The sequence below is a fragment of the Xylocopa sonorina genome, chromosome 5 (assembly GCF_050948175.1).
Source record: "Xylocopa sonorina isolate GNS202 chromosome 5, iyXylSono1_principal, whole genome shotgun sequence".
Taxonomy (NCBI): Eukaryota; Metazoa; Arthropoda; class Insecta; order Hymenoptera; family Apidae; genus Xylocopa; species Xylocopa sonorina.
In genome coordinates this window covers 13,328,590-13,352,813 of record NC_135197.1, presented here as the reverse complement: position 1 = coordinate 13,352,813, position 24,224 = coordinate 13,328,590, and the positions used below count along the sequence as shown (strand labels likewise).

The 24,224-nt window shown below is 48.5% G+C and overlaps 1 protein-coding gene across 1 annotated transcript; it reads right to left on the bottom strand.

Moving 5' to 3' along the window:
- Nucleotides 1-2,851: 2,851 nt before the first annotated feature.
- Nucleotides 2,852-13,625, bottom strand: LOC143423381 (uncharacterized). Its single transcript, XM_076894657.1, has 3 exons — nt 13,175-13,625; nt 6,598-6,752; nt 2,852-3,702 (listed from the first exon to the last, which is right to left on the bottom strand). Exons 1-3 carry the CDS (start codon nt 13,398-13,400, stop codon nt 2,992-2,994), a joined length of 1,092 nt encoding a protein of 363 aa, XP_076750772.1. The 5' UTR covers nt 13,401-13,625; the 3' UTR covers nt 2,852-2,991.
- Between the last annotated feature and the right edge of the window lie 10,599 nt (nt 13,626-24,224).

Sequence of the window (24,224 nt, the reverse complement as noted above, 5' to 3'; positions counted from 1 at the left end):
CGAGCGTACGCATCCCCTACACCTGTGTCATCTTTTAATGGACCACCGTAAGACTGTATACACGCGCGCTAGCCTCTCCAGCCTCCCTCGTCTTCGTCCTCGTCTACCATTCTCGCTCGACGACGATATCAAAGGGAATACGGACGGTACGACCACGCGACGATCCTCGATCGTCGTCGAATCTCTCTCGTTAACCGAGCTAATTGCGCGTCGAGTCCCGTATCGGGAGATAAACTTTCGGATAAACAAACGGGGCGGAGCGCGATTCGATCGCGGAAGGAATAAAAGGTACGCCCGTCCGTTTCGATGCGACGGACGAAATAAATTGGTTACTTTATTTCGCCGGGCGAATGTTTTTTAATTTCGCGGAAAACAGGATAACATCGGTCAGGAACATGCGGCGCGTATACGGAAATTGCACTCTCGATTACGGTGACCACGGGTCTGTAATTAATATGGCTTTGTAATGGTTTTGCGATCGATATACGAGCCCGCTCGAATAATGGGACACCGGACCGCTTTAATGTTAATTAATTTCAAGTGCATTAGCAAAATTGCAGCCCGCGGCAACGAGGACTTGCGAACATCAATGTGATTAATAGGAGGCTGACTCGCGATCTATAAGCTCGTTGTGCCGAAACGAAATAAGACGGGATAGCTGCGTCGGATCAAACGGTAAACGTTACGTTAATTAGAATTCCGGATCGCGATTCATCTAACGCCGCGAGATACCAAACGAATGAATGAATAAATGAGTAAGTCGACGAACGTTTTATTAATAATATGCGATGTTTTATTATTTTTGACGTAGGAAGATTTTCTTCTCACATGATGGAACAATCATGTACCTTACGAGTTAGATAGTTATGTACATTTTGCGTCGTATTATTACAAAGTAGCTTACGTCTATGTGCGCACAATAATCATTACGGTTTACATTACCATCTGCTATTGTTAACGTTACTGATATTTTTTTGTTTTCTTTAAATTGCGTTTATGCTCTAAATCCACGATAATATACATTAGGGTTGTATACACGAAATATACACTCACGATTAATTATGCGTCTTTTTATACTGCTTTATCATCGCTTTTTTATTTCTCCGCTCGAAAACCATTATCTTTGCATTATTTTTCACCAATGCGACGCGCGTACAATCATTTTCTCCTTGTTATCCGTTTCGTAAACTCCGCCCGGGGTTCGAGCGTAACGCGGAAAAAGCTTGGCCCCCCGATGGAAAGGAGAATTAGTCGAGGAGCCTCCAAGAATGAATCAGCGGTTACGCGTTCAGGCGACCGCCTCTCAGCCCGGCGGAACACGCGTCCACTCCTGGATCGTACGCTCCAACCCATTCGCGCTCTCTGTTTTTCTTTTTTTTTTTTTCTTCGCCTTCTTCTTCTTCCTCCTCTTTTTTGCTTCTATTTACACAAACTTCCGGCTACTGGCCGTACTTGATATGAATGGGATTATCGATACAACGTTAATCGTAATAATAAAGTCAGAACGATAATACTAAGGATAATGACGGCAGTGAGATGCACTCGACGATTCCGCGTTTAAAAACGAAACCGCAGTCGACATCGATTTGCACGATTAAATCGATTGCTCGCGGATTCTATCGAGATGCATAAAAAAAAAAAAAAAAATAGAAAGGTATACAAGCGTACGGACAGCGACACGCGTCTTTCCTCCATTTTCTCGTCTCCTTGTACGGAAATGAAACGTCGACTATCGAAAAACGTAAAACACGCATCGATCTAGATCGTCGCGAAGGAAGAACGAAAACGAACGGTACACTTTTGCTGTCGAGACCAGTTATTAAACGATCAACGACGACGCGCGATCTCTCCTCGAACGCGATTACGCACCGTTTCGTTTCTGCCGATTGTCTCTGAATTTAACTAAAGAACACTAGTAAAGAACAAGAAATCAGTGGCTACGATAACCGTCTTACGATCGATCGCGAAGCGTCGTCATTGCTTTTTTTGTATTTTTTTTCTTTTTTTTTTTTTTTTTTTGCTATTCTCCTCTTACAAAAGTCCTCGGTTTCTTAATCTCGCTCGATTCCAGTCTCGCTCGAGTCATGAGTGAAACGTCGACGTTAGGCGAACATTCCTCAAATGACGCGCTGAAAGAAACGGATATACGAAAAGAACCAGTCGCGCGTCAATTCTAAAATTGTCCCAACAAAAAAGAACGAATGCCTTCGTTCGTTATTCGAACGATAAAAATGGGAGAGATAGAATATGCTGATAACAGCGAGTCGAGCGACTCGAGGTTGGACGATACGTCGCGATGATACTTCCCCATATTCTCGATTGAAACTCCTTGCAAGAATTCTTTTCGTATCTACGCGTTTCCCAACGCGAATCGCGGATCGGTTACGGATCGGTGTTTCGTCTCGGATCGCGAATTAAGCGACGCGACGGAGGACCGTACCGTAAATAATGCCGATATACGCGCAACTGTTACAAGTTATCCAAACGTTCGCCATTATTTACCTACTTCCCGTGGCGTCGGAGACGCGTTGGCCGCGAAACTGTTCCCGACTCGACCGTTCGACGAGCACCATGCAAGTAACCGCACCGAAAACGCACTCGATGCTCGTTCACGTTTGCATGCTCTGCTCGGAACATGAGTGCGACGCGAACATTTCGCGTGGCGAACGCTTCGGAAGTAACCGATCGCCGTCGATTATTCCGTTCGCGGCGCGCAGAAACTGGCTCGTTTCACGCGGAACTGTGTCCTCTACTCGAACACGCGGCAGACGGAAACGAGAACGACGGTTCGAGCCTTCACGGGGGCTCGTTTCGAACAGCGACGGGTTGAGGATCCGTTTGCTCGTATCAATTCTCGTCGGAGTCGATGTTACCGTTCATCTCCGGGCAGTTGGCCGTCGCGTTCAGGCGCCAGTTGTAAGCCGCGGAGGGTCCGGCCGCGGCTGCGGTTTCCTGGCCGCGATGGAAGATCCCGGTGGGCCTGGTGGACCGCTATACCATCGTCTGATACTTCTGGTCGGGTAGTATGTAACCGTCGGAGTCCGACGGCGAGGCGGCCATGTCGTTGGTGCCGGTCGGGTTCAGATGGTGGCTGGTCAAGTGCGACATGGACGACGTTAGCGTCATGTTGTGGTGGTACTGGGGATGGTGATAATTTCCTTGCGGGCTGTGGTGCATATGCGAGATCTGGGTCTGATAATAATCGCCGCTTGTGTACGGGTTCTGGTAGGCGTTGTAAGTCTGCCCGGCGTAACATTGGCTCGGGTTCACCGAGCCGGGCGACGCTGAACTCCAAGTGAAACCATACTCGCCGTGATGAATCTGGTTCATGGGAGGCGGATAAGACGACGGTGGTAACTGGCTGGAACCCGGGGTCAACGGCGGCGACGGGGTGGTCAGGGCGCTGTTCGCGCCGCTTCCGCCGGTCGGCGTGACGCCGAGCCGCGGGTACGTAGACGTCGTCGATAGGAGAGGCGAGTTCGGACCGGGCGCCTCTTTCCCGCGCGGCGGAGAAACCGGCGAGGAACGCCTGCTGGGCGTTGCCGTCGAGCTCGTCGACATTTTGTTGCCGTTGTTGCTGTTGCTCTGCGCCTGGCTCGATCTCGGCGATCCCTTCGACGGCGAGGTCTGCTGTTGCTGCTGCTGCTGCTGCTGCTGTTGCAACTGCTGCCTGCATTTCGCCCGACGATTCTTGAACCATACCTGCGCAAAAACACCAACGAGACGTTTGGTTAGCGCGATTTTTTGAATATCGAGTCCAGCCTTCCCTTCCGGGTCTTCCGCGGGGAATCTCTGATGGTTTCGCAGAGACTATAGCCCGAGGGATCGTCGAGAAGAAAAGGTGTCCCGCGTCACGAGGGATGAGACCGTACCGATGGGGAGTTAATCGGTGCAATGGGAAAGTAATCGCGGGCGGACGGCCGTAACATTTCATTAAATCGCAACAATAACAACGAACGAAAGCAGGGGTGGTAGTACGGGGGCTTTTGTACGCGTACACGCGCGCTCGACGCGTGGTATTCGTGTGTCCCTCGGGATTTACGTAGCCGGTGTTTGCCGGCACGCATGCGCGAATCAAAACCCATCGTACGAGCTACGCGTACTCGCTTTCACCCTGTTAGCGAATAGATTTTTCAAAGAACGCGACCACGTCGTAACGCGACTGCAACGATGCATACGAGATGGTACACGCGTATGTGTCTTCTCCTCTACCCAAGTGAAATCGAAAAAGTGTGTACGGTTATAGAATCGAATATATTTTCTCCTCCTCTCTAAGTGAAATGGAAAAGGAGGAAAAGTATCATCCCCCGGTAGGCCGCAAGCTCGCGCGCACAGGCCCCCTTTCACTCCCCCCGCCTCAACCCCACGCACCCTCTATAATCCTGGTACACAATGTGGCCAGGGGTGCGATCCTATGAATCTATGCCTGTGCCTTTAAAAGCGAGACCCGCCGTCATTGTTGTTATTATCGACGGCATTGTAACAGTTGTTGCGAAGAGCGCGAATCGTCGGAGCGGACACGGGATTTCCAGTCGCCATGAACTTCGTGTTAGTTGGTCGAGTTGAGAGCGAAGAAAGGACGACGGCTCGAACGAGATCGAGCCGTAGAGGGTTGAAAAGTTAAGGTTAACGACGTGTAAAAAAGACCGCAGATCAGAAATTCCCTGGCGACGACGCGAAGAAATTGTTTCGCTCGTTTATTCGTCGAGGCCGCGGGCGAATCCACGGCTCGCAAACACGTCTTCCCGCAAATGGGGTGCGAGGATCGGAGGCGCGTGAAACGCGGATATTGCGTGTATCAACCGCGAGAGAAATGACCCCGACGAGAGGGAGAAAGAGATCACTGCGTCTGCGAGAGAGAAAACGACCATTACCGCGCTGTGTTTGCAGAACGACACCCTCCTCAGGAGCAACATACAACCCGCGTTCGCAGCTACCCCAAAAACCAACCGAACGGGCTGTGGTGCTATCCGGAAGCCCTCGGGGGCCAACCACAGCCAGTTCTACTCTGTGTATCGATGGCTAGGTGTAAATTGCATCACCATCTGGTTAGCATCCAACTTGGAAAACTAACTCATTGATGGGTACGCTGGAACAGCAGCTGCGTTCACGTCTCGTTATGACAAATATATTCTCTTATTTGTACGATTAGTACGATCTCGCAGGCATTGTAGGGGGTACGCGCGTCGCGTCGTCAAAGACGCGCACCGCGATCTTCGGTCGTCCACGTAAAGAACGAACGGCCCGTCGAAATTTGCGAACGCATCGGCGATATAATATTAACGATTGTTTTTAATTTACGATACGCCTCGATTCAAGATACAGATATCGAGGCGCGTCCTCCGATAATCTAAATTTAACGTCGCGCGAATAGAATTTAATATGAATAAATTCGCGAGATAAACCTGTTCGCGAGGAGAGTTGATCGTTTTTCCTGTCGGATGCTACCGCTCCTCGAGCCGTAGGGGCTCTCTTTTTCATCGTGGAAATAACGTTTTGACGCGTTCCCCGATCGTAAATGATGGACGAACGACCTGGCGCATTCAAACGTAGCAAACATCGCGCGCAGCTGTGTCGTTCTCTCGCAGAGAGAAGCGCGTATAGAAACTCGCGAGCGAGATAGAACGAAGGGCTATAATCCAGGAACAAATCAACTATATGTTATGCTCCATACATCGTGCTTCTGTGTTCCTCTACCTATACACACCTCTGCCCCGTATCGGCCTCTGTCCCCCTCCTTCACCCTCTAAAACTTTTAGATCCACACATGCCCTCTCCCTCTCTCTTTCTCTCTTCTCTATCCGAATCTCCCTTGGATATTATTCGTTCACGTGGGTACGCCTCTACAATGTACATCGTGCACACGTGTGTACGTGTGTTACACCCTTTTGCAGTTGCGCCTCCATTCACCGGGGGCTTAACTTTACGTGGAAACTCCACTGGGCGGAATTTCCTCGCTTTGTCCTACATCTCACGATGGCGATGGTACCACGGCTATTTTGTACGCCACGCCATCGAGTTTGACGACCCGCGACCTTCGTTCTCTCTCGCGTCGAATCCGTGACTCTATCGAGTCGAGGAAATAGTCCCCGGTCCCGCTGCCATTAGGACCATTCCCGCCGTCCTGATCTCGTCGAGGAAGAAAATGGTGGTCCAGCGGGGGGAGATTCGCGAGCTAAAAATTCCCGTCACGATCGTGACTTCGGGACGTCGGGACACCCCGCCACGATATAAAGATGTTACGAGGACCGCAATAAAAGCGTCAACGAGCTCGTCGGCACATCTATCAATGTACAGCCACGAGCGGAACAATGGCGAAACCGGAGGGACGTAGGGCGCGACACCGCGTTGTGTAAATACCTTAAATCTCGTCCATGCTTGCCGAAGCACGAAGCGCTCGCTTTCTCTCTCTCTCTCTCTCTTTCTCTCCTACTCGTTACTATCGTGGACGACGACCGAGATTGTTCTCGTTTTTCATGACTTGTTATATTCCGTAACCCCTACGCGCGACGAACGACGCGACTACTTTCTCGAATACCCGGGAATCGATCTCCACGGTAAGTTTTTCGTCGGAGAGAAGAAATGAACGCGAATTACCTGAACTCGTGACTCGGGCAGATTAATCTTCAGGGCAACTTCTTCTCGCATAAAGATGTCCGGGTACCTCGTTTTCGTGAAAAGTCCCTCCAGTACGTCTAATTGGGCTCTGGTAAAGGTCGTTCTTTCGCGACGCTGTTTGCGCTGATTCATTCCTGAAACAAAAGGAGACGAAAAACGGGAATTAAAATAAAGATTCGGGCGAAAAGGCGCGTCGAGACGAAGAAGACGAGTCGAGGCTGTTCAGCTACATAGAGAAGGGTAAGGCATCGGTACCGCAGGCCGGAGGACAGAAAAGGGGGTGGCACAGAGGGGTGTAAGCGTTGCGAGGTCGCGATAGCGTAATTTTGAACAGTTCCCCCCGCTACGAGCCACCCTCCTCTACCTTCCTCGTGCCATCGAGCCTCGCTTGGCTCGTTTCGGGACCCACGTAATCCGCTTATGAGGGGGTTAGAGGGGCGGCGGAGGGAGGTGGACGGGGGACAAGCCAGAACGGAGGAACGGGGACCGAGGGGTACACCCCGGGAATACACGACCATCCAGAGGACCAAAGTCGCGGTTCGTTCCCAGCTGCCTCTGGAAACGATGGTATCCAACACGCCAACGTACTACAACGTCCCGACCAATAAAAAGAAGAGCCTGGAAAACTGCGCTTCGCCCAGTGTCTCCCCGTTGGAAGCTGGATCGTAAAGTCGAGAAAGGAATGGTAGACGCCGCTCTGGAGGATCGCCCGATGCCTACGCGACCCACCGAACCGAGTGTTTTCGAGTCGCGAACCGCCTCTACCAGTTCCAACGCGATAAATAAAACGAACGGGCTTCCTTCTCCTTTATTTTTCGCTCGTTACCCCGTTGTTCTTATCAGAGAGTCGCGACGCGATGCAAAAAGAGAAAGCGTCGATGAGTTGTTTCAGCGGGCGAAGAGAAGAACGGGAGACAGGTGAGGAGAGAAGACGATGATGAAGAAGGTGGGAGAAGAATTAAAAGCAGCATCTCCTACCGCGAGAGGAGCGCGAGTCGGAGGAGTGGTTTATGACGAGAAGAGAAAGCAAACGAGGGGAAGACATTGTACCCATCCTGTATACATGTATATATATATATGTATATTCCTCCTGTTTCCTTTTCAGTTCTTTAAGTCTACGCACTGTGCAAGGGTAAAAACGATAATTACAAATTACATTAGACGCACGGGGGCCATGGCGTGACCGAAAGAATCGAACGAGGTGACGCGGACGAGAGAAATCAAAGGGACGGAGAAACACCGTGGGCAAAGAGGAGTGGTTCGTGGGGAGTAGAGGGCATCGTCGTATCGGTCATATCTCATGTACGCCGGACTCTCGAATGGCTCCCTTAAGCTAAGAACGATACGTAACAACACGGCGAGCGAAAGAGGCAGAGAGGATGATGACGATGACGCCGACAATGATGCATACACGTGATCGTTGGCTAACGAACCGGTCGAGTGGGCTATCGGCGGTGGTAGCCAGGTAGATCGTCGAACGAGATTGCGTCGAGCACAATGTAAAATTCCATGGCTGTTGGCTACCGTCGCAACGATGGCCACGACACGGCCGCGATCATTGAATCTATGATCCGTATCTTCTGTTCCGTTCGCTCCGCGGCGGATCGAAGCTACGGAGGCCAGGTCGAAGGGATGGGGCTGCACGGCGGAAGAGAGAGAGAGAGAGAGAGAAAGAGAAGGAGAGAGAGGAACGGATCCAGCGAGAGGATGCTTGATTGTCGAGTGGGCGTTGGCGCTACCGTTAACGACGGCCTTTGCCGGGCTATACATCGGCCCCTGTGAAAGCCAGGCCCTTATCCACCACCGAGACAATGGAATTCCGATTATGGTCTTCCGCCTGCTTCCACGCGACGACGTCGAGTGGGCGCGAGCATCCAGCGGATTCGGATTCGCCATTTCCCCGAACGGTTTTTCACATCTCGCAGGCGAAAGTCGAACGGCGCGACACGCGAAACGGTCCGGCGAAAACCGGCTAGCTAAGCAACCCTAATGGGACGGCAAACACCCGCTGGGTTCTGAAGTATGATTCGATTTATTATCGTCAACGCGCGAGACGAGACCCGGGGGTTGATATAAGGGTTGCTTTGGCTCATTGGCCCGCAACGAGATCAGACGCGACCCTAATAGCAAATTCGTTTTCTGTTTATTGGATTCTTCGTTCCCTCGTCACGGGGTTTCGTGTTTCGAGCTTTCAAGTGGAACGGAATCCGTCGGAGTCAATGGACTGCTAACAAAATTTTACAGTGATTTCTCTCGCCCGCGAGCGTTACCACCGAAACCCGGCCGAGGGAAGAACGGTTGTTCCGTCTAAACAAATGGCATCGATAAAGCACCGCGGTTAATAAGACACCGAGCGAAAGAACGAGCTAATTAATCGCGCCGCGTGAATTTAATTAATTGTCATTTCTGTCCTCGGCCGCGGTGTAGAGTTCCTGGGGATCTACGGAATGAATTATACGACCGGCGCTTACTTATCCACCGATACGATCTAAAACTATGCTCGCGATGAAATATTGCGCGTCTAGGGAACACGATTAAGCTGAACGTGTAACCTTCTCAGACGTTCCTCGCGGAATAGCGCACACGCGCACGAATAATAAATGGCCACGATAAGGCAAGAAACTTCTAATTCGGAAGGCTCAACGAATTAGAAAATGCCAATTAATATCAATTACACCGAAGAACCGAATACGAGATCGTGTTGCAATTATTTGACATATTAAACGGCTACCATGCGACCGATTATGCATCGAAACGGTTCAGTTGCACAGGATTCAACCATAAATTACGCGTCTCGCGCGAATCGACGTAGAACCCGAGGCTGGCGAAGCGGAAAATTCGTCCCAACGAGGAGCGGTTACTTCGGTATTCATAGAATACAAGATGCGACGGTGGCGAAATTCAAAGTCGTCGTGCGACAAAGAGAGAGGTTCGACAAAGATCGGGGGAAAGTGAACGCGTTCGAGAAGGGAATCGAAAATTAATTAAAAGCTAAAATGCGAATAGGCCGGTAGACGGCGCAGGACGTAGGCGGCGGGATGGATTATTCAGGGGGCCGTGGGATGATAGCACGTGCCACTGCCTATGGGAGAGGAAATTCTAAAAGGCCATCAGCTACGAAAACATTTGGCCAACTTTGCGTTTGCAGCGTGACCTCCGCGGAATCGCTGCGTAAAGCAGATAACCGTACCTAGCCAATTTATCCTTCGTACCTCCGTAGTTGCAATACTTCCATTAAACGAAACCTCCGTTCGAGACATGGATCTGGTATCGGAGAAAAAAGGTGAACTCGAGAATGAACCACCTGCACATTGGATAAACCACGCAAACTTTTCACGGGACGAACGGCAAGAAACGTGTGTGGCCTTCGGACCTAGTCGTTCTTACGTGGTAATCTAGCTGAGAGAAGCATAAGTAAGTAACGAAATACCAACACACATCCGGTACAAGGGAATAATCGGATAAGCATCGTATTACCATCCAACCATTCCAACCGATGCCTTTTTCCTTAGCCTCCTCTTGGATACTCCCGCCCTCTTGGTCCACCTACTACTTCGAGCCAGTCTACCTATCGATTTGAAAATTGTATCGAAAGAATAATGCCCTTTCGGATCGACGGAAGAATCAAGAATCATCCGCAAACCGATTCCCATTCATCGGTCGACGAGAAACAACTTTGGGAAAATAGAGACACGCGTTAAAGGCAAAGAAGGGATTGTAGTATCGATATCTTTGTACGTGATATTTCACTCGGAGTCGAGTGTTTATCCTGCAATTAGGAAGTGGCCAGTATTTGGATCCCTCCTTCGTCGATCGGTCCGACTCGTTCGAAGATTTCTCCCCAGTGCTTTTGCACGTGCTTGTTTAGTCCGATATTTTGTGGCCACTTCGTAACGGCGATGGGTGCACGTGCTCTCGCCACGTGCCACCCTTAACCTGACGCCTAATTGAGTGACTGGAATTCTATCGTAGATATTGACAGTATCCCAGCCGGAAAAGAGATCGCGTTATCATTCTACCATGAATTTTAAAGACAATCGCAAATACATCTAATCGGAGACACCCGGTTTTCGACTTCTACCTGATCGTGACTCGATATGAAACAGAAATCCGAGGCAAGGGTGTCTGTTTACGCATCACGATTCCAGCGGGAGGAGGAGCAAGTTAAGTGGACGGGCAATTTCTCTGCGACAACAAATAGTAGTCGAACGACAAAAGGGAGAGAAGCATGTGACGCGATTCCCACGTACACCAGAGAGAAACCTCGGCGCGTTAACGACAACGTTTCGACACCCCTTCTTTTTTGGCACCCTTCATTCCGCCCGAAGCTACTAGCTTTTTTTTTTCCTTGTCCAACGCCAACCCCACGTCTGATTGCATAATAAAATAAATACTGACATACGACGCGACGAAACATTCTCCGGACTCACGAACGTCACCCGACACGAATTACCTTTTTTCTCGCACGCGACGAATAGGTACGCGCGTTCCACGTACGATGCGTTCTTCGACGCCACGGACAATCCCATTTTATTCTTTCGCCTCTCGTCAAATAGCGGAAGAGCTTGGCTCGTCGCGTGGTCCGTGAATTAAAAAAGGACTCCATCCGCAATGGAGGGAAATGAAAAACACGGGGGTAGTTGATCTACCGGTCGTGAACGATTCGCAGAATTTCGAACAGAAACATTCGCAATTTGGCCGACAAAATAATCCGGGCGTACTCGCGACAAACAGTGGCGAATTGAACGAACGCTGGCTAGACCATATAACGTTTGCTTGATAAACGAACGATAAAAGCGTAGTGGCAAAACCGTCTCTACGGTACGGGCAACCAGCTCGCCGTGACGAGCCTTGTTTCTAGCTCTGGTCTCTTCCGGTTGCCTCTTTCGCACGGATGCATATGGGGGCAGAGAGACATTCGGTTCGTTCCTCTCTCGTTTCACGGCTTTTCGTGTAGCGGATACGCCTACAACGGATAGGCGGCTGGACGCGGGTACGTAGGGACCTAACGGACAGATCCGTGTTTCCATGGAAACCCACCTATCTGCGTTGGTTGGACCTATACTGCCTGCTGCCACCCTGATAAGCGGCTTACTCTCATGGTTCTCTCTACTCTTCTTCGCTGGGGCATTCCAGCCCCTTCCTCCTACCCTCTTGCCGCGATTCGACTCCCTCTACTCTTTCTCCCTCTCCGCCCCCCCTCTCTCTCTCTCTCTCTCTCTTTATCTCGTCCTCTTCCATCTTTCTGGACCTCTTTCAATCCGCGACGAAAAAGGCGAAGGTACGCGTATATTCTTTAATGTGCGCGACGCGCGATGGGAAAAGAAAAGAAGAGACTGCCCGATCATATTCCTGACCGAACGAAACCGCAATGAGAAATGAAGGCGGAAACGACTCGCTCGTTACTTCGGATCCGTAGACGCTATTTACCCGCTAGAACCGCGAATCGTGTTAATACCCGCCGTGTTTTATCACGGCACGAGATCTACTTTTTGGACGAAAGCTATTCGCTTGAATTGTAACTCCATTGAACGACGAAGAAATAATTGAATCTTGTTCCTCGCAGAGCAGAGAATTCGAGTGCACAAGAATTTGCGTTATGCCTGTCCGGATATATCGCGTCCGACGTGAACCTACCACGCAGAATTGGCGGAGAACTTATTTGGCTTGGATCCATCTAAATGCACGCGGACGTTTCGAATGAAAAATTCTGCCGATGCTTTAAAAGCAACGCTGAAGAGAAATGCATTCGAGCGCCTGCCACAGAATGATACAAGCTGACTATAGTTAAGAAGCCCCGAGTTTACCTCAGCATTGTATGGCTTCAGTCGATGCATCGATTTGCATGACAATCAATAATGGCTAGTATGGCGGACAGTGCAAATACTTTTACTACAAGATGACATACCGTATAATTCACCAAATTCGCGAAACATGTATTAACCATTCAGCGATTCGATCGAATACTTAACAATCGGATAAACGATACGAAATTGACTGTGGACATCAAATATATCTATGGAACGCGAGTCATACTAATCCTTTGTCAAAAATTTAAGCTAATGTCCCTCTTCTAAACATTTCCCAAACGCGACGATAAAACAATTTTAAGATGGTATAAAATAATGAAATACGCATTTGAAAATTGGAATAATGTTATGGAAAAAAAAGGTAATGCTTCAAATTTCTCCGTCCTACATTTGAATTTGAGTTATTATATCTAACGCGTAAATGAAATGGTACCGATACCTATTATTTCTCACCAAATTAGAATAAAAAACCTGAACTTTCCAAGAATAAGAATGCGACCATTTAAATTTCGAAGGAAATATCTCAAACGAACAGCTACCGCCACCATACGATTCCGTCCCAACACTTTTACCTGCTCCAAATATCTATACCCCTCGTTTGCATTACCCATCGCAACCCTTTAACCATTCAACAGGGATTCGCTTACTTCTCGGAAGGAATGGCGCCATAACGGACCGTAATTCGATGGTATCGCGACTAACCCGCAATTAACGAGTATACAAAAGAATAACTGAATGTGACTAACCTTGTGGAAATGCCGCAAGTCCGTGCTCCAGCGGATGAGGGTGCGGATGACCATGAGTTGCGAGGGCAAAGGGTGACGGTAGTCCAGGATGCGGTGCACCTGGATGCGGATGAGAATGCGGATGTGGGTGAGTACCAACCCCCATCGCCGGATGACTGTGGGGATGGTACTGAGGACTACCGGTCGGGGCGCAAGTGGCGCCGGCCGCCTTCAAGTACCCCGCCATGTAACCCGCGAGGCAAGCCAGCTCACCCGCCACCGCTGCGCCCTTATCACGCTCCCTTATCTCTTGACCTCCGCCCTCCTCCGCCGCCCACCAGCTGTTCTCCTCTCGATGATTGCTTTGGCTCGAGTGCGAGGATAACTTCGCGTTGCTCTCCGACACCTTCGCCGTTAGCTCGTCCGACACCGACACGTTGCTGTTTCGCGAACAGCCGTATCCTTCGTATTCCTCCACCTGCAACGATAATGGTACCGCACTTATATTCGATTCGTCCATCGTGTTGGCATCGGTTTTATTCTAAACGAGACGATAAGGTTCGCTCGCTGTCGAATCGTTCGCAACAATAGGGGCCACGTCTTTCGTTGCCGCGGTTTTCCTATCACTTTTAAGACGTATTCTACAAGGTGGATAGAGAACGTGAGGCACGGACGGTAACGCTTCTCATTGACGTGCTTCGGCACAAAGAAATTAGCATTCTTTTTCACCTCGGAAAACTTGGCTACAATGGATGTCAACGCGAAAGAAGCCGCTTCTATTGTTGCGAACGACAATTTTCCAGGGGATACGCCACGCAACCTTGCCCCCTTCCGTCTCTCATAGCTCGTCGATCCTTCAACGCGGAAAATTATCCTTCTTTTACAAATTCTATGTACTCCTTCGAAAGAGGGCAAGGCAACTGCATGGACTACCGCGGTTATTAGGACACGCTACGTCCACTATGATCACTCACCAATTTATAAGTCGGCTCGGACGGCTGGAAATACTCCGACATTCACTTGTATAATCCAAAATGGCAAATTGGTATCGTCCAATTATCACGTATGTATCACAGCACTAAGTTCAAACTATCACAGACGGACGTACGCTCTGATATCTTAGTACGAGTAAACTCTAACCGGGAAATGATCGACTGCTGCCCGCTTCTACTATCGAGTAACGCGCGTTACAACAAACGACCTGGTTATGCCAAGCACGAATACCTCGTGCCTCGTAGAAGGATTCGGTCAACTGTGACCTACCCCCACCGTGACAGCCCTAAATAGTTTTCCAGGCCCTACCTCAGCCCCTTCCCAAAATCGGGGGTGGGGATTTCAGAGTGGGCCTACAGCCCAAGGGTGGGGATATTCGTACGAATGGCCTACCATGGAGGCCCTTTTCAGAACTAAGCAAACTCAATGCACGGTGATTTGGAAAAATTTGCAACCAATGACCAATCCTAGCCTTCGACCCACCCATAAATTTCGATTTCTATTATGCCAATTGTTTCATATGATTTTAAATACTAATGAGATCGCATAAATGTATAATTACCTACTTATATCTGATCTATTGAGAATGAATTGTCCAAAGAATATGTCAAGTTAATAAAAAGAGAGGGGTAGATAATAGATACGACAGTTGAATCAGCATCAAGTAGCGGCGCGTGCTAAACCGGAAGGAAACGAAGGGATGCGAGGACCATGCTAAAAAGGCGGCTTATCCGAAAAACTTAACTTCCCGCTAGACGCTAAACGGCTAAATAAACTGACAACTTTTTATCCAGTCGGCGGATCGTGGACAAAGAGAGATAGAGTGTGCCTGAAAAAGATGGAACGAGGAGAGGAGAGAAGAGGAGGACGATGCACGTTGGTAGGTATGTTTACACGGGGGCATTATGGTGGATAATGTTTGTTATAGGCGTCTATGCTCTAGAGCCAAGAGAGGCGAGACTATCCGACGTTAAAAGGCCAGCCTGGTCGATCCGCTTACTGCGGATGAGGCTCAAATTGAGTGAGAGATAGCGAACTCTCGTGAAACGAGTTGTACCCAGCATCGCACATGTCCCGATGCACATGCCATGAATACTTATACATTTGTAACGTCACTATTTAGAACATATCGGGTGATATAATTCTGTTGATAACTGAAGTACGCCAGACAATCCGACAACACGTGCGAATATCGATATAAAAAACCATGTATCTATGCAGGTATTACCTGCGTTACGTCAACGCCTTATTTTAGCATGGGATTGTACGACGACAAGTATGATCGAAGCAGAATTCAATACGTTCCCATAGATAAATCAAGTAATTAAGGACTTTATCATTTTCGAAACGCTTCTCTGCGAAATTATCGGAATACTTGAAAACTTTTTGATAAATATTTGCGCAGCGTTTATATCCCTCGGTATTGAAATACAAAAATAAATATCCTACTTTACCGAACAATAAATCCTACAAATCTAACGAGTGGTATTTTCACGGATGGTCAAGGATTTTTACGATTAGTCTCGCCAGAAGATCGTTAAAATACTAATGTGTACGGCAGGAATTCTAGAAAATTATTTTCTCGGACATGCGTATGCGTGTCATGCAATAAAATTTTCGAACGCGTCCTGGAAGCAAGTGTCAGGCGGTGAGCACGCTGGCACCCCTGTTCTATACCTGCGAGGCAGGCGTACCGCGCCGTAATCAAGGAATTAATAACACTTTGCATAGACCCTTTCTTCGACCCCTATTGTTCTATTGAACTCGAACAGTACGGGAGTATTGCGATTTGCCGAGGACTGCGGTCAGCGGCCTAGAAATGGCTCGCATTGGGAAAACCCTTAAACGGTTGCCCGTTCAACTAGACATTGTCTGTTAACGCCCTTCTGGGTATTAACTAACCACGGTAAACATTACAGGGTGTCGGTGACTAGTCCTTAAGAATGCACGCTACTAATACCTTGTATACCTGAGGATCTGCGATCTGACAGCATCTCTGACACGCGATTCGACCCCACTTTCAATTCCCCGTTTCCACGAAAAATTTCCTCGCAAATTTCTAAAGGATAATGCATACATAATTTACAACAAACATAATGGACAACACATAGAATGTTACTTAAAATTGTTTTTACGTGGTATTGTAAATCTCTATTGAAAGGGTTTCTCTACCTGGGTCAAATAATTGCGATTTAACGTTGAATGCGCCGCCGCAGATAACTCTGAGCCACATCACTTATTTCAAATATGGGCACTAATCCCGCGCAATTGTCTATAGACAGCATTAGCGCTTTTGACAGAATGCAACATGATTAATAGATAATTTAAATAAACGAAATAATTCTCAAACGTTATCGACATTTTTATGGCACAATTTTTATTAAAAGTAATAATATATAGATTTTGTTATTGACTTGACTATTTCAAATACGCGACATGTTGACACCGTTAGCGCCAATTAGTTACGCGTCGCGGATCCTTTGTCTACTCACAAGGATTTTCGGTCGTACTATTTTTTCGCCGTTTGTTGAAAATATCGCGAGTCGGATACCACATTTGTGATCCGAAGAATCATCAAGCCCCAGGGATCACAGTGAGTGTATTACTTTTCATAATTCTATCGACGTACGCGTATTAAGACGAAAAAATCGTCCGGGTGTAATGGACGAGTCCATTTTTCACGAAACTGACCGAACGAACTTGCTTTGTCTCGTATTCTAGATCGATTATGATCTCTGGCCTGTTTATTTACGTATACTCTGCCGTCTCGAACGCAAAGGGAAACGAATGTCATAATTAGCAGTGGTATATCGCGAATTTAATAAATCGGAGACGTCAGTTTCGTAAAAAATGTTCGTGGGGTGGGGCGGGGTGACATGGCGTCATTGAAGAAAGAGCGAAACCGTTGCACGCGAGAAGAAAAGATGGCTGCCGCGCGAGATAAAGTGTTTCGTGTTCGTGAAATTTTATGGCCTGTTTGTTGTGAAATCGTATTCCTGGTGCTTCGCGTGGTGTGATTGTGTTTATCAGTGTAAAGTGATCCCGGCAGGGATATCGCAATGTGGATTACGGGAAGAAAATGTGGATTACGAGAAGAAAATTTGGATTACGGGAAGAAAATGTGGATTACGGGAAGAAATTGTGGATTACGAGAAGAAAGTGTGCATCGCGCGAAAAACATGTGGATTACGAGAAGAAAATTTGGATTACGGGAAGAAAATGTGGATTACGGGAAGAAATTGTGGATTACGGGCAGAAATTGTGGATTACGAGAAGAAAATTTGGATTACGAGAAGAAAGTGTGCATCACGCGAAGAACATGTGGATTACGAGAAGAAAATTTGGATTACGGGAAGAAATTGTGGATTACGAGAAGAAAATTTGGATAACGAGAAGAAAATGTGCGTCACGCGAAGAACATGTGGATTACGAGAAGAAACCGTGGATTACGAGGAGAAACAATCATCGATTCCAGGTTCTTGATCCCGGACGACCCCACATCGTCGACCTGCGTAGACGGTAAGTGAACACTTAAAGATAAAAAGATCGAACAGCTAGCGAAAGAGTAATGACCGCAGTATCCGTAGGATGTCACCACATACCTCATTAAAATAATTGTTATATAAGATTTCTCTCGCTGTTCGATGCGTATCGATTCGTAATATTGATCGTTCTCGCTATCGAGAAACTGACTCGACTATGCTAGGAGTCATCCGTCTATAATGCTCCTCTGAGATATTGCGATAAGGAGAAACGTAGGATCGAAGTATGTCTCGCGAAATAAAGATAGACTGCATAGACAAGTTTGCGCAAGCCTCGCCGAAAGTAAGGAAGAAGGGTCGAGTGGGTAAAAAATCTATATAAAGGTGAAAAGAGGGAAACCGGATGGGGTGGCTGGCTCGGAGAGCAAAGCGGGAGAAAAGAGAGAGAAAGAGAGAGGCGTGTATCGAGTTTGCGCGTTTTATTCCTCCTCCTGTGTTCAGGCTCCGCCCTGATGTTTTCCCTCCTCCAGCTTCTCTATTCGCCCTTCGATCCCTCCTGGACCGTAAGGGTTCGCGCTTCGTCGACGTCTCGCGCAAAATCTAGTTCCTACACGGCGATTGTCACGTCATGAAATCAGTGTCAGCTACGAATCGTGGAAGATTTCGGCTGGGCTTAAAAAAATATCCAACTCTCTCCTTTTCCCTTTTTTACGTTTTTTGCTTTCATAAAAAAAAGCAAACAAAAAATGAATACGTGCAGTGAAAAAGCATAATCCGTTGTCGGGTACGCGATCATATTGTTTCGAAAAAAAATCACCTTGTCCTGCGGCCGTCGTAAAGAGTTATATTGCGGTGCCTGAAGTATTCCCCACAATCGACTCTACCTCGTTTTAGACCTTTTACGGCCGCGATGATTACGGTAGGAAAACTAATTTCGTGGATACCAAGGGTTCTATTTACATTTTTTACTACTATGCGCTCGTATTGATATTTTTAAGGAAATTGCCTTGAACTCCGCTTTGGAGGTAACGAACTGATTAAAATTTAGAGGTAACCATGCCAGCTACGTTTTTTTATGCACGAAATTATTACCCACGAGATCTTGAAGCGTACCAGAGTATCTTACGCTGGCGATAAATTAACTCGATCAATCTTGGAGTTATTATTATTTTCAACAATACCGTTATCCGATCTCCGTTAAATAAGAATTTACTTTAGTATCCGCAATTTGTTGCTAGTAATAAAACAAGAGTCCGGTAGAAAACATCGTTACGATTACGGCGAAGGGAGTATAAAGGAGGAGAATTAAGTGCCGATAAAACTGCTATTAACTGCAGATATCGGCCGGGGAATTAAGATATTCATTAGCAAGCAATCAACTTTTATAGTTGTATCGAAGACACCTTGCATGCTAGACTCGATCCTCACAATCGTGATCTGTGTAGTATGTTTCATCGACTTTATTACTTTCACTCGAATTCCAATGGCGTTCGCGTAACCGGTTTACAAACACGCGGATTTCTTCGATGCGCCCGTCTCGTATCTTACATGGGCTTCGAATTCCAGAAATATCTTTTTATCAACCGATTGATGTCGAATCTGTACGCGTTACAATGTACGCGTACACCCATACGAGAAATTGATCGGGTTCCTCGCGTTAGTCGAAAATAACCTCGCGTACATTTGATACGAATATCATTCGAAGCACTGGGTAGCTCGCAACCACCGCCTCTTCAGAGGCACGGAAAGGGCGCTGAAAATTCTCCGACAACTGGCTTAAACGTAACTGCCTCTGCAATATTCACGCGTTACGCGAGTGAAAAACAATGCGCGTTAACCGTTACGGTTTGCTCGTTCGATTTTTATCGCAGCGATTATCATTTCTGTTCCCGCGCGTACGCAAAAAATTTATACTTGGAAATTGAGTCAATGTCGACACGTTCCACTTCGATCGAGAAACGCAAAAAACTGAAACGTACGATGGATAAAACGGTGTAGATACGTAATAAAAAGAGCAAGCCCAGAGGTGATGGCCAGAGTGTTTTTTCAGTTGGTCGGTATAAAAAACGCGACTCCTCTGAAGCTTTGTCGCGGTCATAATGCCGTGGACCCGAGAGATCTTTCTCGCTCTCTTTTATCCTGTCTGTTGGTACACCGTGCTACCTTCTCCTCGGAGCGGAGTGTGTCTTCGCGCAGGCACATATAAGCGGCGGTACATAATAAATGATCCGCGGTGCTCGTAGGCAGCGCGTAGACGGTCCACGGATAGAGGCAACACACGCACGGGACGTTAAATACAGTTGCGTATTTACGACGGGTTGTGGGAAAGAGAGATGGGACCGATCGGTCGCGTCGGCTCGCGTCGGTTCGCGTCGGCTCGCGGGAACCCTGCGGAAGAGTAAAAACCACGAGAAAGCCAAGGTGGAAGGGGTTCAGCCTTCCTCGACGAATTTATAGAGGAGAAATTAGGGGGTTTATAGAAGCTGTGCGCGGTAGCTAACCGTAGATCATCATTAGAGGCCCAACTGGGCTGCTATGTGCGGATACATATATGCCGTGCCGGCACATATTTACCGGCGTGCCACGGCACACCGATATACGACGGCTCTCTCTACCGATCCACCTTCCGCCGAGCCGTTTCAACCTTCGCCTCCGCCGAACTCACCTTTTCAGGACGAGCTCGTGCCTCGTGTGCGCCGATCAAGCCCCATCGCGAGGGCGGGGGGCCACGAATATTTTTATCCACCCGATGGACGACGACCCAAGCTGGATGTTTCTCGAATATATTGTTTCAAAACGTATGAAAAAAACGCCCGTGCGTTCGTTATCGAGCGGTTACACCGACGGACGGTGTCGATCGTGCTGCGACTTCCAATCAATTAGCATTGGTGCTAAACGAAATTTAAAGCTGCTCTGATCAGTTCTACGAACCGTGCGGTCTGATTTATGGCGGCCTAATGAACCTCAGGTATACCGATAGTCGATGAACGGTCGCCAGTTCGAGCTGTGAACAATGCCCCGTCGAATTCCCGGAAATTTTCCAGTCCATTTATCGGGCGACAGAAAGCAGCCACTGATTTTCTTCGCGCCTCGTTGTTCCCCCGTTCGTTCAACGCTTATTAACGGTTCCCTCTGTTCTTGGATCGGATCAGAAACCGAGTGAAAGGCAGACGAAGCGCGAGATCGTTTTTTACGAAACTTTAATTGGAGTCTCCTTAATCCGTGCGTACGGGTCGGACTAAGAATTATTATATAATAAATTGCGAAGGTATATCTCTTTGCACGGCATCTTCGATGGAAACGGTTGGGAACGTTTACGGTTTTACCCTCGAGTGAGTTTGGCTACTGTATACAAATGATTTTACGCCCCATTGATTAGGGAAGTCGGCGATAGGGCCGGGATATGGGCGGCGATGCGAACGCCCCTCGTTTTATACGCGGTAAAATTATAATTATCATTCTGCGGGGTATAACACTTGTTACGAGGCATCCGCCGTCGTCTTCGCGAACGAAACCGAACTTTCAAGCGGTGCCTCGAGTTAATGGCCACATACCACGCCCCTAAAACGCCTCCTGAGCGTCGGCTTCTCTCCTCCGGGATCCACACCTGTGTCATTTTAATTGAGAGAAAACGTTCCGATCGGATTTATCGTTCGATCCGAAACTCTGACGAAACTCGTCGCCAGCGTTTAACCTCGAACGTAGAGTCCAGATCCTCCTCGAAGGGGAAAGGTGTCGCAGTTCGTCGCGTTCGTCGCGTGAAAACCGATGGTCTCGCATCGACCGTGCGTAGTAAGTGCAACACATGCCTACTCTACCTGGCCGACGCGGCGCGGCGGTCCGAGGACGGTCTGCCGCAGAAACAGTTAAATCTCTCGTGGTGGTAGCAAACACCATCAGTGCTAAGCCACAAATCCTGGCTTAACCCGAGCCTATGAATTGAATTGGTTAAAGCCCGCGTTAAACTGGGTTCTCTCTCCTGCGCCCAGTCACCAGGAAGAGACGCGCCGCCTTTCTTTCTTCGTCCGCTGCGACGTTCCTCCTCGTCTACCCCGTTCGGCTCGTCACCCGCGGTTCCTTTCCTACGCTCCCCCCCGGTGCCCTCTACTTTGCTCCTCTTCTAACAACCCCTCTCGAGAGCACACAGGCCTAATTGGCGAAACCAGAAGATTTCTCGAGATCTAGCTCGGATTAAGCGGGCTACCGTGTATATATACACGGCTAAAATATTGTTCGGCTAGCTAGCTACCAGGGGAATAAATGTATCTCCGTCGGAGCAAGGATTAAAGCTTCTCGTTGACGATCCTTTAAGTATCGTTCTTTCTATCTCTCTGTGAATGGCGCGATCCTTTGAGCATCCTTTAACCCACGCCATGTTCACGTTAAGAATTACCTGTCCGTTCGTGCGGGGTAATTCCACGAATAATAACTAGCTTCGTAACAATTAACTTTGATCGCGACGCGCTACCGAGCAGACACGCTTTCCGAGCTAACCGTTCGCTCGTCGAGGCGCGCGCCCAACCGTTGCGCGAAAGGTATTTAGAATGAAAAAAGTTGGAGAAGAAAACGCGCGGAGATTCGCGTTAGGGTGAAAAAGGGCGAGCCGTGTCGGAGGGACGGCTCCTAAACAAACTGCGTTTACTCGTCGATCATCGAGGCCTGGGTAAACACCGTTTACAGGGCCCGTACAAACGAAATGCCAAATTGTAACAAACTGATCTATAACTAAATTACACGGTCTCCCGTGTACGCGGGCCCTCTCCCGAAGCTCGCTCGCACTCCGCAGCTATATAAACACGTCAGCGGCGCATTGTGTCGAGCTCGAACCTCGGATCGAAGTCTCCATTGTTGCACCGGTAGCGTTGAAAACGCGACCGTGTCCCGGACCTTTCCTACTCCCTATTCTACGCACCGTCGTGTGCACACGCACGCATGTGGGCATGCGGCCACCAGAATATGCTGGAATCGGGGCAGAAAGCTAGGCGAGCTACGAATTTCCGGGCGGTTCGCGAGGGCGTTCGTTTTCATTCTCTGTGAGCACAGGTGCGCGCCGCTCCGCGTAGGTGCGAGGAACGACGCCGCGTCGGACGACCCGCTGGGCGATCTCACGGTAAATTTCGAGATCGACCCTTTTTGGAAAAATCACGGAGAAAGGAAGTCGAACGTTCGATTCAATCGTTTCCGTCTTATCTAGCAAGACGCTCGGCTCCTTTTCTTACCGTTCCCTCCCTTTCTTACCATTATACGAATTGTTCGACCGCGCCGGGAATCTTGCGTTCAATGTCGGTCAGTTGGAAGAAACGGTAGCAGTCTGGATTGCCCCGTAATTAGGATAATCTTGGTGGAGGGGATCTTTAGCCTCGGGCTATAATTCTTACGATGTGTTAAACGCTCCGGAGATACCCCTCTGATCCGTTTAGGATACGCCAGTTACCACCAGGGAAGATCCTATTGTTTCCAACTATAATAAATAATCGTTTTTACGATCCGGAACATCGTTATAAATCAGGGACGCCGGTTGAACGCGTGCGAGACCGAGAGGTTCACGAAAACACGCGTACGAATCTGGAAAACGTCGTAAAGCTACGTAATCTCGACGCAGCTTTTCCTATTGACGGCAGCAGGGGTAATTTTCGCGTAGTTTCTGAACCGGTACAAGAGTCGGAATCCACGGCATTCGACAAACGGCTAATCCTTTCTCTCTACCACCAGGAGACCTCATTAGAACGTCAATGACTTGCGGTAATTGGCATTATTCCCTCTTGTTGCGATCGCTCTGGTTGGCTGCCCAACCTTCCGAAATTCTCTATTGTCAACGTTTGCACCGTAAACTCGTTCAACGAACAACAGGCTCGAAGACGTACGTCCGCTACCTACCCTTCCCACCTGTGTAGTTAGACGATTTTATTCTTCTTCCTTAGCCTGAACCCTTTCGAACCGTTGCGAAACAATAACCAGCATACGCGGAATCGGGTGCAATTAGCGTATTCCGTGAAATCGTTAAGGTCGTTTCCTTGGCAAAAGGGTCCTGTTACCTAGTAAATCGAGTAAATTATCCAAAGTGACTTTCCTTGTACCCCTCTCGTATTACCGGGTGCGACGCGGGGTTACGCTTCGAAACTGGGACAGTTGACGAGCGGCGCGGCCAAAAGGAGGGACGAAATCGAGAAAAGGAAGGTGATGTCTGACGCTTTGATCGAGACACCACGCGGACATATTGTAAGTTTTAGGTAGGGCCGTGTCGGGCAGAATATTCCGAGATGCACACCACCACCAGCACCACCTGTCCGAATGGTGCATCTAACGCGAGGGCAACAGGTACCGTTTTCGTCACGAACGGCGGAGGGTCCGTCCTGTGAAACGGATTTTTATTCTCTATTTTCCACGATAGTTTTATGGGACGACGGAAGTCGAAAGTGGCAGGATAAAGCGGAGGATCCAAGAGACGGTCGCACCAAAACCAATCGTGTATCCGAAGCGATGCGTGTCTCGAGTCTTTTAACCATTTGACACCGGCGACACGTAGAATACATTCTGCGGGCCTCTCTCGTAGGCGCAGATTCCATCTCACGCGTCAACCTGTCGGAGCGTCTCGT